Source organism: Sturnus vulgaris, chromosome 12 (assembly GCF_052056855.1).
Source record: "Sturnus vulgaris isolate bStuVul1 chromosome 12, bStuVul1.hap1, whole genome shotgun sequence".
Classification (NCBI taxonomy): Eukaryota; Metazoa; Chordata; class Aves; order Passeriformes; family Sturnidae; genus Sturnus; species Sturnus vulgaris.
In genome coordinates, this window is record NC_142254.1 from 2,742,451 (window position 1) to 2,759,852 (window position 17,402).

Consider the following 17,402-nt stretch of genomic DNA (forward strand, 5'->3'; position numbering starts at 1 on the left):
GGAGCAGTGGGGAGGCGGCAGGAGCCCGCGGGGCAGGAGCCCAGCCCGGCACTGCCGTTCCTGGCTCGCAGCCCGGGCACTCCCTCGCCCCATCCGTGCTTGCCTTGCGTAAGGCGGCCCTGGCCGAGCCCTTAAAGCCCGCCCTAAGGAGCCCGTGCCAGTGGCACCATGGCAGCTGCGAGGGACACGGTGCTGCTGGCCTGGATCCTCTGTGTCGGGAGCACGGCGCTGGTGGCAGCAGGTAACACGGCGACACCTGTCCTGGGGTCCCTGTAGGGCGAGAGGGCACCTGCAGCTGTCTCCCGCTGCCACCCAACAGCAGGGCATAAACCCTGGGCTGAGCTGGGCACAAACCCTGGGCAGAGCTGGGCACAAACCCTGGGCAGAGCTGGGCATAAACCCTGGGCAGAGCTGGGCACAAACCCTGGGCTGAGCTGGGCACAAACCCTGGGCAGAGCTGGGCACAAACCCTGGGCAGAGCTGGAAACAAGCCCTTGGAAACAAGCTGGGCACACAAACTGAACTGCAGGAGCAAAGAGTTCATTTCAGTTTTTAATCTGCTTTCAGTCATTTGACTTATATGCTTTCTTTGCAAATAGCAAAATCAAATCCCTGTCCCAAAATCATGCCTGCTGAGGCCAAGCAGCCACAGTACCACAACTGCAATTTGATATTAAAACTTTGACACAGATCTTAAAACGAGTCCTGCTTAAAGGTTAACAAGATTTGTTTGTGCCAGATTTTTTTTAGGTGTTAGAAGCTTTTTCTTTCGGCTGTACATACTATCAAGGAATATATTTTCACTGTTCATTGTCTTTTCTTAATGAGAGCAATCTACTGGGTTTTTATTTAATAACCCAAGCCAAAAGAAAATATTAAGATCTATATGCAACCACTAATGCATGTGTGGTAAGATAATACATATTATATACCTGAAGGAGATTGTACATACAGACCAATCAAAATGAAGGCTGAAATAATGTCAGCTGTACTGATTTAATAAAGGGATAATAAAAGTGTGTTAGAATAAATTAGTAAATCTAAAATTTAAATGAGTAAACACTAATAATCAAATTAGTAAAATAAAACAGTAAAATAAAATACCAGATTAGAATAGTTTACTGTTAAAACTGATTAGAGTTTGTTGAAGCTTTATGTATAAAAACTACTTGTTTAAGTTCACAAAGCTGTATCTTTAAGTAGCAAATCTAGCAATTACTTACAAACAGAACAATTATGTGATTTTGTGCTCCTCTCCCACAGAACAACCAGAAGCAGAGACCAAATATGGGAGAGTCCAAGGGTACCAATTCAAAGTAGACTCAGCTGAGAGGACTGTAAATGTCTTTTTGGGACTTCCTTTTGCCAAGCCTCCAGTTGGATCACTGAGGTTTTCTGCACCCCAGCCACCTGAGCCATGGGAAGGTGTCAGAGATGCCACTTCCTACCCACCAATGTAAGGCAATGATCAAACCTTTAGAAATGTTATCCTCTGTGCAATTCCATGGCACTGATGGACACACAGGGCCACCCACAAAGGTGAATTCCTTGGTGCTCTCTTGTTGCACCTGCAGCTGTTGCAGTGGATGCATTTCTAAGGACACTTTATGAGCTGCTCTCTTTACCAAAAGCTGCTGTTTCATGGGCATCAGTGACAAACTGAGATGGAGCAGCACTTTACAGATAATAACATCACTTACTAATCACTATAAACCTTTGCAGCAGAGACAGAAAAAAGCTGAGGAAATACAATATTGCTGAGTCAAGTGCTTAAAAGGGCACATAAGAAATGCAGAGCAATTCTTATCTACGTTGTAAATGTCTCACTCCCATTGTCCTACTGCCCTTGTTTAGAGTCTCAAGCCTAATATCTACCATTGCAACATAAAAAGCTATTGGAGATGTAAATTATTAATTTATATTTTCATTGATGTAATTTATAGCCATATGTATTTGCTGATATATTTCTGTGATATTTTGAAACATGCAAAATTGTGTCTGCATGTCACTGTGTACTACAGTGGCTTTATTTTTACAGATCTCATTAAGGACAGGTCAAAGGAAGAAAATATATTAAAAACAAAAAAAATATTATGTTTGCAGTTGATACCAATCTAGAAATGTACTAGAGATCAGTTTCTGGTTGGCACTTTGTTGTTGAAGTATAAAAAAGTTTCTCTTCATGTTTTAGTTAGCTTTTATGTTTTAGTTAATTCTGTTGCTTGTTACTTTTTCATTTATTCAGGTGTCTACAGGACAAAGAACAAGGACAGATGTTTTCAGACATGATTACCAACAGAAAAGACAAAGTTGCTCTCCAAATGTCTGAGGATTGCTTGTACCTAAATGTGTACACACCCGTTCCTACTGGAAAACAGGAGAAGCTGCCTGTAAGCAAAATCCTTTTAACACCTTGAGCAAAATTATCTGACAGCAAACCTTCAACCTGTGCCATGAGCAGACATGCAGGGGCAGTTTTGTAGTGATGATCCACTTACATGCTTTGCCCCAGCAAATATTACCTGAAATCAAGAAGAGACACAAAATCCTATTTTACGAGTAAAATTGTATTGGCATTTTAACTAAGCAGTGCTTGATTTAATCTAAATGATCTGTCCAAAGGCACAGGGCACTGACACAGTGTAGGCATTTAATAAAATCAATGCCATGTTGTAGATCTGCAGGATTTAGATTCAAAGGATTTCTACAATTTGTGAAATGTGATCTGAAAGAATCAGGAGTGAAACAGCACAAGATATTATATCTTGGGTTATATTTAGTTTTTATGATTGGGAGCTCATACCTGTGCTGGGTTGATCCTGTTTTTCTCTTTCCAGGTCTTAGTATGGATCCATGGAGGTGGATTAGTTTTTGGAGCAGCTTCATCATATGATGGCTCAGCATTAGCAGCCTTTGACAACGTGGTGGTTGTAGCAATTCAGTACAGATTAGGTACTGCTGGATATTTTAGGTAAGATGGTTGATCTCAGTTTTTCCTAAGTGGTTTCCAAAATGATGTGTACAAAACCTTTGTAAAGAGAAGTGCAGCAGACTTGCTTATGCAAAGAAACATTTCTGAATGGCATCTGCAAGAGTTGGGGACAATTTCCAGTCCCAAGGCAGCTTCCACATCTGCTCTTGTGGGGTTGCTGCTCCAATCTCAGGGCTTTCCAAGCCATTCATTTGTCAGTTGTGTAGAGAAATTCCAGTGTATAGAGAATGGCAGATGATTTCTCACATCACACATTGTATTTTACTCTGCCTTTTTGCTTGCATTGGGCACTTAAACCAATCTGTTCTCTCCCTGCAGCACTGGTGATGAGCATGCCCGAGGTAACTGGGGATATTTAGACCAAGTAGCAGCTCTTCAGTGGATTCAGGAAAATATCATACATTTTGGAGGAGATCCAGGATCTGTCACTATCTTTGGAGAATCTGCAGGAGGAATCAGTGTTAGTGCTCTTGTAAGTTCACAGTAATATTGAATTTTAATTACTTAGGGGGAAAAAAACCCTCCATCCATTTTCAGTATCTTCATGAGAAGTCACTGAGAGAAAAGGGATGGTGTTACAGTGGCACATCACCTGGGTCTTTGATACAACAAGGCAACAGCACAGCAAAACAATACAGGTTTTGACTGATAAAAATGTGTAATTCTCATATGCAAATGTTGTAGTTAAGTAACAGAATGTTATTGCTCATCTCCTAAGTCAAATTCTGATTGGTTTGGGGTTTTTTCCAATGTAAAAACCCTCAAAGTTTAATTTCATGACAAGAGTCCTTTAAGAGGAGTTGTGGACTCTTGCCCATTTTCTGTTTGCTTTGACAGCCACTTGTGCAAAGTGATCGAGGTGAGCAGTGCTGATAGCTGAAGTAGCCCTGCAGTTTGTGACACTCTCCTTCTGCAGTCTGTCACACTTTGGTACTGATCACACAGCCAAACCGGAGTTATTGTACATGGGATACAAATCCCTGTTTCCTCTGGCCCAAAGCTCTTTATTGCCCTTTTGAAGCAGAGCCTTGGGCACATTCAGTCTGTACCTGGCTTGCAGTGTGGTGCTGTGAAGTTCTGGAAGCAAAGTGCAGTGGGAGGGGAAAGGCAGCTGAACTCCTCATCCCTGCCAAAGCACGTTGCACAGCTGGACTGTGGTCAGAGGCCACACAAGAACACTCCTACCACTACTGTGGGCTTTCAAAATGCTCCAAATGCCCACTGCTGATACTGAAATCTGAAATCACTGGGTAGAACACAGTGCTTGTCATGCTTATTCTTGCTTTTTCACAGGTCATATCTCCCCTGGCCAAGGGCTTGTTCCACAAGGCCATTTCAGAGAGTGGTACTGTAGCCCTGGGCTTGTTCACTGACCAGCCTAAGGAGGATGCAAAAGTGGGTATTTGTGGTAGTTTTAATTACTTTTTCCAGATAGCTTTGCATATCTTGAACTATTCAGTCCAAAATATAGAAACATGTTCTTTTTCTTGTGAAACAAAACAGACAGTCATTAAAGACAGTATTTGTGTGCAAATAGTACATGTTTAATGATGCGTTGCTTTTCAAACATCCAAATATCCACAAAGAAGAATTAAATGTAAAGGAATATCGTGACATGTATCGTCTTCAAGAAAAGTCAACCTATAATTTTTGGCTAGAAAATTATATCAGACCTCTTTTCCCCTCCTGTTTGATGCCTGTAGTGAGCAAATAAACAAGACTTTATTCGGTTTTTTTAATTGGAGATGTACCAGATTCCACCCCTTTCTTTTCTCTTCAACTGCAAGGAACGATTTCCAGGAACCTGGCACATAAAAGAGATAGCTCTCTCTAATGACAGCTCTTGGTCCAGCCAAAAAAGACTTCAGCAAGAGTGATAGAATGTGCTCTTTGTTACCCTGCAGATGGTTTATTCTCTAACTCCTTTATGTCATTCAGCCTTCTCAGCCCAGCATGTTATTTACCAGAATTGTCTTAGAATATTTCTATATTAAAAAAATCTGGAGGCAGAGATTTTCTCCTTCTGCCCAGCCCGTGGTGTGAAGGCCTGTGAGGGCTTCCAGTGCCCTCCCTCTGGAGCTGGGACAAGCCAGGCTCCAGCAACTCTTGTGCAGAAGCTTCAGCTGCTCCTGCTGGACTCGGTGCCTCATAGAGCCAGAGAGAGGAAATGTGTCCAAAACTGTTTGTTTTCACTGCTTGCAGAAAATTGCTGCTGTCTCTGGCTGTGAAAAATCCAGTTCAGCTGCAATGGTTGAATGCTTGAGAGGAAAAACAGAAGAAGAGCTAGTACAGGTAACACTGAAAATGGTACTTCTTGCATGTAAATGACATCTCAGACTTTTTCATAACAGAGAATTTAGGAGAACCTGAAGTGGATGTTAATTTTGACTTTTTTGACTTTTTCAGGACACGATAGCACTGCAGCACTGCGGCAATGCCTCGCCTGACAAGTGCAAACAGGTTCCTGCCCTTCCACTCTGCATGCACTTGGAGCTACCTGTGGTTTACTGTCATGCTCTGCCAGGGCAAGGAAAAGAAAATGGCACAGATTATTCTGGAGAACCTCTAAATCAAATCATATATTATGTCCTACTAAAAAGCTCTTATCACAATGCTTATGTGCCTTTGAAACTTCCATACAGAAATTGCTTTTCCCCACTCTTCCACGTATCCATGGCCATATTGAACTAAGAAAAGATGTAGATTCAACATAATGACTTCCATTTCACAAACATTAATATAATATAATAATGTTAATCTTCACAGAATCTCCTGCCTAGAGCAGAAAATCAGTCAAAGAAAATGTTAAGACGGCTTGGATACCATTACTCCTTGTATTTTTCATTTGGCTTCACTTTGGAACTGAAGTTAAATTTGAACTTCTTTTAGAAGCAAAATGAATGCATTAATGAAGCTTTATTTTTCTTTTTTCCCTTTTTGTTCAGGATTTATTTTTCGTCCGTGCATGTGTAGATGGTGCATTTTTTCCCAAGAGTCCCAGGGAATTACTATCTGAAAAATCAATCAGTCCGGTCCCATACATAATAGGAGTAAATAACTGTGAATTTGGATGGGGACTTCCTATGGTAAGACACTTAAAATGTTGTTATTTAAACATCATTTTGTAAATAGAAGCTTTTTTATTAAGTATGATTCTCTGTATCACACAGATTATGAAATACCCTCCTCTCGTGGATGGTCTGGATAAAGATGTTGCACGTCAACTTTTGCAGACCAACTTAGCACTAATAATTGAGGTAAGAGACCATTTTCACAATAACTCAGTGCTGCTTCATTGTTTTTACCCCTAGAGAGACATATTTCACAGGGAAATGCCACTGTGCTGGACAGCTCCCTGAACTGGGCAGAAATGGGCAGAGATGTGTTGCATTCCTGTTACCTCTCGTGACTGGAAATACTAAATTTCCAGCCTTCTTCTTAAAAAGGTGTTCTGTGGGAACCCAGGAGTAATGCAGGTACCTACATACAGGTCTCTTGGGACATTTTAGATACCCCCCCCAGGTTATGCAAGACATGCAGAGTACCAGCAGGCATGAGAGGACACAACCTCCTAAATCAGTAGCTGGGCACTGCAAAGGAAAGCCTGAGAGGTTTAGGGTGCTCTGACACCTACGTTCAGATTGCTTGAGGTTTTGCTTCCCTGTAATTTACAAATCACTTGGCTTTGTGGTGCCTTTGTGCTCTCCTGAAACTACTACATAGAAAAATACTGATCAAGAGGTAAGAATTAAGGACTCTCTAAGTAGGGCCAGCACTTGTAAGGAGTAATTCAGTGACACAAACATCCACCATGAACTTAGAAATGCAGAGCCCAGGCTTGTTCTGAACAGGAGAAATGATGGTCATCTACAACAATCAATGGATTTTATGAAATCCAGCAGGATTTTGTTATGAGGGTTGTTTCCACAGGAGGGAGGACAATCAGCATCACTGACTGCTATTTATCTAAAGTTGTTTGATCCTTTGATCTTGCACCCCTCTTTTCCCTGAGATCACCTGTATCCATAGTTGTGTAACTCCAATTCTGAGCCCCACTCTGACACAGCTGAGGATTTTCTCTGAAAGGTGATGTTTGGGGATTAGCCAGGGATGTGCAGATGCCACACTCACTGCTGATATGTTCATTATCACTATAAGCGCTTTTTATTGCTGTTTCAGGGCCCTGTGTCTGAAATTGCTGACAGAGTATACAAGGAGTACATAAGGGATGCAAAAAGCCCTGCTGAGGTCCGAGATGGCCTCCTGGATGCAATGGGAGATCTCTACTTTGTCATCTCATCTGTGGAAGTGGCCAGACACCACAGAGGTAACTCAGCAGCTTCAGAACAACTGCAGAATTCTATCTGGGGATGGTGTGGACAGTGTGCAGCACTTTTCACTATCCAGAGAACTGGTGGTGTTTTCATTTAACCAAAACAGTTTTCAATGAAAGTTTATCATTTTCAGAGCAGGTATTTTCAGCTCTCAAAACAGCCATTTTCTGTATCCTCTAGATGCTGGCAACCCAGTCTACTTTTATGAATTCCAGCATCGAGCAAGTTCACTGGATGGTTTGGTACCAGCGTTTGTAAAAGCAGATCATGGAGCTGAGATTACCTTTGTCTTTGGAAAGCCATTCTTAGCTGGTGATGTATCCATGCTTACTCCATATTCCTTTTAGAACTTCATTATTACTCCTTTTAATTACTGCAGGGCTTTAGAATAGAATTTAATTTCTGTCTTATAAGCATTATATATACTACAAGCATAATTTATATATCATAAGCATTATTATGAGCATAAACATTTTCTGTCTTCAGTAGCAGATACTTTTCATTACATCATTCATCTGCAGTTCTCTCCTAGAAAAAGCTCAATAGCTCAGGGTTACAAGTAGAAGTGTTGTAATTGATATAGCTGATACTAATTATTTACTTTCAAATGTGGCTGTTTCATCTCTCCCTTTGCAGGAGGTGCTACAAAAGAAGAAAATAAACTTAGCAGAACTGTTATGAAATACTGGACCAACTTTGCTAAAAATGGGTGAGGATCACAATGCTAATTACAGCTCAAATTTTGTCTGTGCTGCCCAGAACATACTTGCTGGCCTGAAGCAGTACTTATATGGTGGTTCCTGGAAATTTGGCAGAATTTAAGAGAACTATTGAAGCAGTTTCTCTTCTTGATGGTCTTTGAAAAGAACCTGCAGACACAAGGAGAAAAAAAATCTAAGAGCTGCTACTCCATCTGCAATAGAGTTTTAGATCTAAAATTAATGGCAACTATTACTCGTTTGCTGTTCCACTGATGAGCATTTTCATAAAATACTGTCCATTTATTCAGGTACCAGAATCACATAATCTGGGCTCCTGCTGGTTTTCTGAAATGCTCTGAACCTGATCAGTCAGAAAGCAATGGATTGGCAAATGGAGAGCTAACTCTTCCTTCTATTATTTCCAGAAATCCCAACGGAGAGGGCTTGGTCCATTGGCCTCAGTATGACCTAAAGGAAAAATACCTGGAAATAGATCTGAAGCAAAAGACAGCAGAGAAGCTGAAAGAACACAGAGTGGAGTTTTGGGCACAACTCATGAAACAAACTCAGACTGGAAGGGAAATACACACAGATTTATAAGAGCTGTGGAAGGTCCAGTTTGCTTTTAAAACCCGAAGGAAAGTCAAACAAAATGAGTTTGTCAGGATGCAAAGTAATAATTACCTTCTAACTCACTGTTTTGTAATCTTCTGTCCTAATCACAGTGAAAGGAGAGAAACAAGGGGTACTCAGAATGTTTGTCAGGCTAAAAATCACTATTTAATGAGGCAAGCAGAAAAAAACCCACAATATTTCCAGGTCCAAACAGACCGTGGTACCTACTCAGTGCATATCAAAACTGAATAATGAGGTGGGAATGGGAAAATGAATTGAAATCTGTAAGCATCCATCTGTAAGCAGCAGAGCATCCATCAAACTACATCTGTGAAGTGGGCTTGACATCTCACAAAAGAGGACAGAAAACTTCTACTTGTTTTTTTGTTTTGTGAATTGTTATAAATAAATGTTGCTTTGATTTTTTGGAACTTCCTTTTCTTTCACTCAACTGACAGAGGCTAATTCCCAGAGGTTAAGCCATGCCCAAGAAGCCAGAAATGTGCCCAGTTTCTTTCTTCCACCTAAACGGTTTCAGGTGTGACTTTTTCAGGTTTCTGTGCAGGACCTGAGGCTTAAGGCTCTTTCACAAACTCTTCTAGGGTGTGACTGTGTGTCCTTCAAGCCTTCCTGGCAAATTCCCAGTCCAGTGGCTGGAGGGAGGATGCGGTGCTGGCAGGACAGACCATGGAGCAAAGGCTGCTGGTGTTTTCTGCATTAGGGAAGATGTGCTGGCATGCAGAGTGTGCACCCCCAGCCTCCGGGCACACAGGGAGTGACCTGGTTTCTTGCCAAGTTACATGACAAGCAGGATCCGAAGGAACAATGTGGGAATCCGGGAAGGCAGGAGAGCTCTCCTCATGACCATAAACAAACAAACAAACAAACAGCCCTACTCTAGCTGTCCCTTTAACTGGTGCCCAGCTCCCACAGCACCCCAGGGGGCTCCTGCTGCAGGTGTTGACCTTTGCAGGTGCCTTCTTCTTCTTCCTCACCTCTGGCTTCACTTGCTTTTGCACACCTGTGGATCTCAAGCAGTGTGGTCTGCACTACCTGGCCACCCCCTTTTGTGCATTTTCCATAACCTGTGAAATCCACCAGTAGCTGCAATTAGTAACAGCTAATTGCAGCAGCCATACTGCTAGTTCTGTCACATTTCTTCCCCCTTCCCTTGTTTTGGTCTGACACAGCCTTTATGTCCGTTATTGGTGTGTTTGTTTAATCAATGTGTTTGACCTTGTACATTCACAAAAAAAATTATTTGAACAAGGCAGAAGAAATCCCGTGTCTTTGGGAATGCAAAGCCCTAAGTATGTGTTGAAGGGAGGTATTTTATTAGGCACACATGATAACAAAGCAGTTTCTGACTGTGTGAGAGGAAGTGTTCTGTACATCTGTGGATTTTAAACTCCAAATATAAAGACTGGTACACTGTCAAACAGCTGAGAAAGGAATAACACCATGGCCACAGTGTATAAGCTGCATTTAAGCATCAGATTCTGACATTATGTTCCAAACTTCATTTTATTTAATAGCTTTAGTATTCATGGCCACTTGGTATAGATTCCCAGCTGCACCTGTACTTGAAGAAATTCTTATCAGTATATTTACTGATAATATTCAGCAAGAACTGCTGCTGTTCTGTTTTTCTTTTCCTGTCAATAAAAACCTTTTTTTAAAGTGTTATTACTTATCCATAATTACTATAATTGCTTTTCCAAGATAGTCACCAAGTATGTTTGTTCTGTGCCAGTCCTGCTTCTCAGATCATCTTGTTGCTAAGTGTGAAATATGTACATTTTTATTAAGATAGGACGTTTTTTGCTATTTGATCTTTGTAACTTTCAAGCCTAATCAACAAGGAGGGAGATTTAATCCATGAAACAGAGCGGCCAACAAGTTCTCAGTGATGTCCAGCTGTTGGAAACACAAATCCCTGGTCAGCAGAATTGCCTTGTTGAGGTTTGGGGCTGGACATGCCCCAGTGATCTCAGCCCCGGGGAGGTTAACAAAGCTCAGGGAGAAGGATTTCCACCCATACACGAGGAATGAAGAATTCATGGGCCACGAGGACATTTGGCAGAACCCCCAAGATAAGGAAGAAACAAATAAAGGCAACTCAGCGACTGTGTGGAATCAGCTCGGAGTGGGTAAGGGGGAATTGTGGCAGGGGCAGATGAGGAGCACCAACTCATGGTTCCCGCACAGGAAAGCACCGAGCCAAAGGAGGAGAAGGACAGAGCATGGCAGTAACTGGCATGAGAAGTGAGACACTCATTAACCGATAGAAGAGAGAATACTAATTAAAAAGAGAACTATGTAACGTGTAGCCAATAAACATTCATGCCTTTGTTTGCTAAAAGGTGTGAACAGCGGAAAGTTTTGCCAGTGGTGCCGCTCGCTTCGTGGATTTGCCTCCCAGTGCAGTTTCTGCGCAGAAACGTGAACGAATCAATGCCGGGACTGCCGCAAGGACGGGCCTGTCCGGGGCCAGCCCCGCGTCCCCGGCCACGGCTCCGCGCCTCGCCTGCGCCAGGGCGGGAGCGAGCACGGAGCTCCCGTGAGGGGAGCGGCAGGCCCGCGGGCGCGCGCACGGCGGGTTAGGCCGGCACGCGGGCACGCGCACGGCCAGTTCGGCCCGCACGCGCACGGCGGGTTAGGCCCGGCACGCGCACGCCGGGCACGCGCACGCCGGCGGGGCCATGGCGGGCGGGCCGCCCGTGCTGCTGGGGCTGCGCGACGCCGCCATGGCGGAATCGGGCCCGGCCGGACCGCTCCCCGCATGGGCCACCAACAAGCTGGGCGGCACCGCGGTAAGGCCGGGGCGGGCCGGGGCGGGGGGCGCGGGGCGTGCGGCGGGCCCCGGCCGGGCCTGAGCGGTGGTGTCGGTGTTGCAGGACTGGGTGCCGGCGGTGCGGGCGGGCCCGCCGCGGTGCGCGCGGTGCGGGAGCGCGCTGCTGCTGCTGGTGCAGGTGTACTGCCCGCTGGAGCGCGGCCCCGCGCACCGCGCGCTCCACGTGTTCGCCTGCGCCGCGCCGCGCTGCTGGGGAGCCGCCCGCAGGTGAGCGCGGGGCCGGGTCCTTATCGTTCGTACTGCTATTATTGTTATTATCATTGTTATTATTGTTATTCCTGCCACTGATCACTTGTCCCCTCACCCTCCGTTTCTCTCTGCCCGGCACATCGAAGCTGGAAGGTGCTGCGCTCCCAGTACTCGCCGGCCCAGGATAAACAGAGCCGAGATGTCAGCGTCAAACAGGTACAGCTCAGCTCTGCCTGCCCGGGCTGTGCTGCGGCTGCAGGGGGGACGCTCTGATCCACAATGACCCGCACACCCTGCATCTCCTGGTTTAAATAACCAGAACCTTCCTCCAGAAGCTGCGCTCTGTGATGGATTCCAGTCACGTTCTGTGGAGAAGTCGTGGGCACGGAGTTTTTGTCATTGCACTGTGCTGTTTACTATAAGTTAAATAGTGTTTAGCCTACTGTTTGTGATCTATGTCAGGCTGGTTTTAAAGTGGAGATTGCAGTCTAGCTGTGTGGCCAAAACTGGTACTTAATACTTTAGCTAGTTAGTTGACTAAACTTTATTTTTCAACTTCAGGTGGTTGGGCTGTACTGTTTAGGTTTGGATCTTTATCCTGGTTTTTTGTCTTCTGTTTTAAATTGATCTCTTCAAATTTAACACGAGCTTTTTAAATTAATGTGACTGAATTATTATTCATATACTTGTGAGGAAAAATGGCATGTTGTCTAAAGCAGGTTGGAAGAGTAGGGTGGCACCAAACTAGTGGAGGCAGGCAGGGAGTGTTTATTCAATTGGTGCATTTGCAATGTGAAATCCTGGCCTGTGGTAAATGGGCTTTTACTCTGGTAAAATGATGGTGGTGTTATTATTATTTCCTTCTGTATTCTGCCCTTTGGGTGCAGAATTCCTATTGGGTGCAGTAGCTGCTTCAGATGGAGCTGCCCCCACAGCTGGCATGGGCTGCAGGCAGCAGGAGCCACAAGGGCCACTCGAAGGGCTGATTAATTCTTGCCCTAATTTTCCAGTGTGAGGTGTTATTGCCATAACTGTGCAGGTGTGAGAAGTAAATGTGTTGGGAAGTACCACGTTGAGGAGAGTAGATGCAATAACACTGAGCATTAGGTTGAGGTCTCAGTTCTCTCATCTGTTAGAAGCTGAATTTGAAGTGCATCAGGGTGGCAGACCTTGGCAATGTTCTCTTCCCTTTATTTTTTTTTTTTTGTTTGTTTGTTTGTTTTTTGGTTCTCAGAAACAAGAATCGAACTTTGCTGCGAAGGATTGGTGTGACGATGCAGATGACTGGGGAGCCTGTGATGGAGCAGAGCCTCCTGCATGTGCCTCCCTTGAGCTGCTTGGCCTAAAGGAAGCTGTGAGCAGCGAGGTGGAGTGTGCATCCCAGCTCCAGCAGCTCCAGCTGTCTGAGCCTGCCGATGGCCCAGCTCGCCAGGACACACATCCTGCAGCCAGTGAGGAAATGGTGATGGCAGTGGCTGATTCAGCTCCTGTGTTCCAGCCCTTCTACATTAATGTTGTGGATGAGGAAGACTACATGGGTTTGCTTGATACAGATCATGCAGATAAGCTACTGAAGGAGTATCAGCAGAGAGAGTGTGTTGATTTGGAACAGATGATGTCAGAAAGGTGAGAACAGGCCTGGATTTCATGGTGAAACTGAAGGAATTGTGTAGTTTCTTGTATGCTGACTCATGATCTAAACTCTCACTAAACCTGCATGATGTTGTCTGGAAGCTCCTTTAGGAACCATTGGTGTGCTGTGCAGGAAGAGCCGAACAGTGCACCCAGTGCTGCCAAATCTGGAGTTCCTCAAAGATGCAGCTATTTCTGAGTGACTGAGCACTTGCAGTGTCCATGGGCTCCACGTGGTGCAATGGATGGTTAATCTCTGAAACAGTATCTATGCTAAATGTCATGACTTTATATCATGGTATTTCACACTTTTTTCTTTACAGGGCTAAATCTTATCTTACATTTCAGTTGCATTTTTAAGAGTTTAATTTTTAGCGATTTTGGCTAGAGACTGGAATGATGGTAAGACACCTGAAAGTTTAGTAAAGATTGCCTGAAAAACAATTGTTGATCATGGTTGCTGAAAATATTTTCTTAGTAAAATATTTAACTTAGGTGGTCACAGTGGGGACTTTCGACCACTTGTGCCTGAATTGTAGACAGCATTGAATTTGTTTATAGCCAAAGCTGCTGTCAGCTGCAGAATCTACATAGAAGACTTTTGAGCAGTGGTGGTCCTGTTGCTTTTAGTTGACTTTATAAAATTGTAGAACTCTAATTATGCTTGATTCAAAATTGAAAAAGACAACATAATAATTTAAAAACCACAAAAATTTTTGGGAAATTATTAGAGGAAGGGGTTTTTGATGGAATAAATCTGGTGGACTTGAGTCCCATGTGATAGTTTGAAAAACTGTTAGTAATTGTAAGTCTCCAGAAAGCAAAGAACTAAATGCAAAATGTTCACTTGCAACCTCTAACAGGAATTTTCTCTTTATATGTATATAATTTTTTCAGTGTATTTAGTATAATTTAATGTGAATTTATAACCATTCTTTATTTAAAACATTCAGGTCATACTGAAAACCTTACTGGACAGTTTGTTTCTTGTCTTCATACAGTTTTGCTGGCGAAGATGGTAATGAAAAATATGAGAAGAGTGAAGTCAAAAGCTGGGACCACACATTCCATAAATTCATGAAAAGAATATCTATGTGTCCTGAACAGATTCTAAGGTATGTTGATAATCTGGTTGTAACAGGGAGATACAAATCATTGGCATGGATGGTTGGTACATAAAAATAAATTCTTTAATTGGAAATACGTGTATGTTTTAATTCCTTAACAAAAAGAAACCTGCTATGGATGCTGTTGCTGTGTCTCTGGTCAGACTTCAGTCACTCGTTGGACTTTATACAAGGTTTAAGTAGATGAGAAGCAAAGCAGGATCACAGACCTAAGCTCTGGCTATTGGAGACTTTTGACACAAGACCTGATGAGAAGAGACCCTGACTGTATTTGAAGCCTCACTGAAATCCAGACACAGAGGTTTCCAAGAGACAGTATTGAGGTGGAAGTACAACACAGTGGTGTGCTGTTGTGATAGATTTCCAAGGCTGTCTGCTCTGAAATTTTGGGATCTTTTTGCAATTTCAAATGTCTGTCCTGCAAGGAATTACTTCTTTTAAAGCCCCAGTTCTGTAGCTCATTGTGGACTCCCCTCAGCACCCAGAAGTCTTCATGTCCTGTAAATGTCTTCCTTTTCCTAGAACAAAAGCTCTTCCTGAGAGAGGAGTTAATTCTGGATGGGAGTATAGCAAAGAGTAAATCATGAGTCATTCACAGTACCAGAAAATACAGGTTTTCATGGATCACACCAACTGTTCCAGGGAGTCCAGTGCTGCCTATCTGGTCAGGCTGTGTCAGTGTAGTGACAGGGCTTTTGTTTACCAACTTTCCAGCACCAGGTGGAACTAACTGGGCCCTTTTTGATGCGGAATGAAAAGTCTGATTGACTGCTTAGACAGAAAAGAAACATGAAAAACTTTTATTAATGGTCTGAGATTATACAGGAGATTTTCTAATGCAGAGAGCAAGTAGCATTTTCAGACAGCTTTTCACTGGATCTGTCACTTTGCAGTATTGTGCTCTTTGAATTTGCCATTCCTCTAAAACATCAGCTCTGGTGCTCCCTGGGCTGTCCCTGGTTACAGTCTTTCCATAGCCTCCCTTTGCCCTCCCTGGGGACTGTCAGTGTGCTCTCAGATTCCCATTTCCCCTGCCTGCAGACTCCCTGTTGGCCTTCAGCAGAGCACACAATCTCCTGCTTGGCATTCCATGGAAACCATCCTTGGTCTTTGTTCCTGTTAGCTGCAAAGCTTTGATAGCTATTACAAATAAACCATCTCTTCTGAGCAATAGCTGCAATGGTTTTGAGACCAATTTGGTGTTAAACATTTACTTGTTGAATTTCATTATTGCCACTATTTAGGATTCCATTTTTCAGGGATGTGTAGTTTGCTTAATGAAGTGATTCCAGTACAGCATACTTTGGAGCTGTCAATCAAAGCATTTATCTCCTCTAAATCCAGCTCTTTCCTTAAGATTTTCCAGGCATTAACCTACCAAGTATTTTCCCCTCCCTCCCTCCCTTTATTTTTTAGTTCATAGCTCCTTTGAAGCTTCTGATTCACAGCTGTGTTTTTTACTTGAAGCAGGTTCAGAGATTTCAGCAAATCCTGAACACTGTTGCCAATATGTAAGATTTCCTATCATCTTTATCTATTTTTAAAAATGGTAATTTTTTCCTGCCTGTCTTCTCTCAGATACTCTTGGGATGGCCAGCCTTTATTCATCACGTGTCCTCCAGCCAACCTGGACCAGGGTATTCCAGCCTGCAGTAACTGTGGAAGCAGCAGAGTGTTTGAGTTCCAGCTGATGCCCACGCTGGTCAGCATGCTCCAGAGTGACTCAGGTGCTTGACTTGGTTGAATCAATATTTCTAACAGTCTCCTTTTTGGGAGAAGGGCAGTGAGCTGCAGTTTGGGTTGTTTACAGCTGCCCACATGTGCTTAACCACAGTGATGGTGTTCAGAGGATCTGCTGTCTCCATTACAGATATCACTGAGCAGAGAGAACTCTGCTTTATGGAGACTCTGATTGCAGCTTGAGTTGCTCACTAGTGAACTTTAATAAGTGCAGTAGGGATAATTCCATGGCCTTGGGAGTATTTGTCTTTATTGCCTCTTAAAGGAGGCCTTGGAAAATAATAAATGCTGTGAGATAAAAATGCAGACACTTAAAAATCTCTTCAAAAACTCTGATTTGCTGCCTTAAAAATATTTAACATTTGAAAATGCTATTTACAGAGGAGACTGAATTAATTTGTGCAAAGACTGAAGTCTAGTGGTAAGCAATAGCCCCTGATTGTGTTACTTTTCATACCCTTATGTACCTGTGTTGCTTTGTTTTTAGATCTGTCAGTGGAATTTGGAACTGTTATAGTTTACACATGTGAGAGAAGCTGTTGGCCGACAAATCATCAAACCCCTCTCGAAGAATTTATTTTTGTACAAGAAGATCCGGATCAGAGATTATTTAAATAAATTGTATTTCTCTGCATAAATGAAAAGTCTGTTGAGGTGTTTTGGTTTCCTTTACTACAAGCATGTAATTATGTAACAGAATTTTCCTCAGATGTGGTGATAAATTAAATTTATTTGATGGCATTGTGCTTATTTCCAAGAGTAACTGATTGAAAGATTTTAGCATGCCTCTAAAATGTAGTGGCAAAAATTGCCTATTTCAGTTACACGTGGAAATTGAAGTGTAGAGATTGTCTCTCAGTTCTAGTTACTCCTAGCATTTGGGAAAGAAGGAGAAAACCTTTCTCATATATTATTAGTATCCATCAGCCACACAGAATTCAATTAGCAGTGGAGAACTTTAAGCCAGCCTGATTTTAAAAAGCAGTTCTGCTTTGATTTGACCACGGATTGGAAATTCAGTGGGGAGTGGCTGAAGGGCCTTGCTGTCCCTGCAGCCTTCCAACGTGAAGCTTTTCCTTGTTTTTCCAGTGAAGGAAAGGTTTCATATGTATGGCAAAATGAGCTGTGGCCATGGGTTTGGGTGGGGAGAAGGTGCAGGGGTGAGTTAACCCTTGTGTTCTCACAGGTACAGAACTGGGGTGGGCTCAGCACCTGCCT

General features: G+C 43.2%; 2 protein-coding genes across 2 annotated transcripts; both read left to right on the forward strand.

The window, feature by feature from the left end:
- The first annotated feature begins 106 nt into the window (after nucleotides 1–106).
- On the forward strand, nucleotides 107–9,073 carry LOC106863215 (fatty acyl-CoA hydrolase precursor, medium chain-like). Its single transcript, XM_014892590.2, has 14 exons — nucleotides 107–241; nucleotides 1,264–1,456; nucleotides 2,246–2,390; nucleotides 2,838–2,971; nucleotides 3,311–3,464; nucleotides 4,286–4,387; nucleotides 5,195–5,284; nucleotides 5,399–5,452; nucleotides 5,938–6,078; nucleotides 6,163–6,249; nucleotides 7,172–7,319; nucleotides 7,507–7,638; nucleotides 7,963–8,035; nucleotides 8,453–9,073. The coding sequence occupies exons 1-14, from the start codon at nucleotides 169–171 to the stop codon at nucleotides 8,625–8,627; spliced, it is 1,701 nt and encodes a 566-aa protein (XP_014748076.2). The 5' UTR covers nucleotides 107–168; the 3' UTR covers nucleotides 8,628–9,073.
- Nucleotides 9,074–11,257: 2,184 nt separating this feature from the next.
- PDCD2L (programmed cell death 2 like) lies at nucleotides 11,258–16,822 on the forward strand. The gene is made up of 7 exons (XM_014892585.2): nucleotides 11,258–11,455; nucleotides 11,540–11,703; nucleotides 11,832–11,901; nucleotides 12,920–13,311; nucleotides 14,319–14,432; nucleotides 16,023–16,171; nucleotides 16,672–16,822. The coding sequence occupies exons 1-7, from the start codon at nucleotides 11,345–11,347 to the stop codon at nucleotides 16,800–16,802; spliced, it is 1,131 nt and encodes a 376-aa protein (XP_014748071.2). The 5' UTR covers nucleotides 11,258–11,344; the 3' UTR covers nucleotides 16,803–16,822.
- Nucleotides 16,823–17,402: the final 580 nt, after the last annotated feature.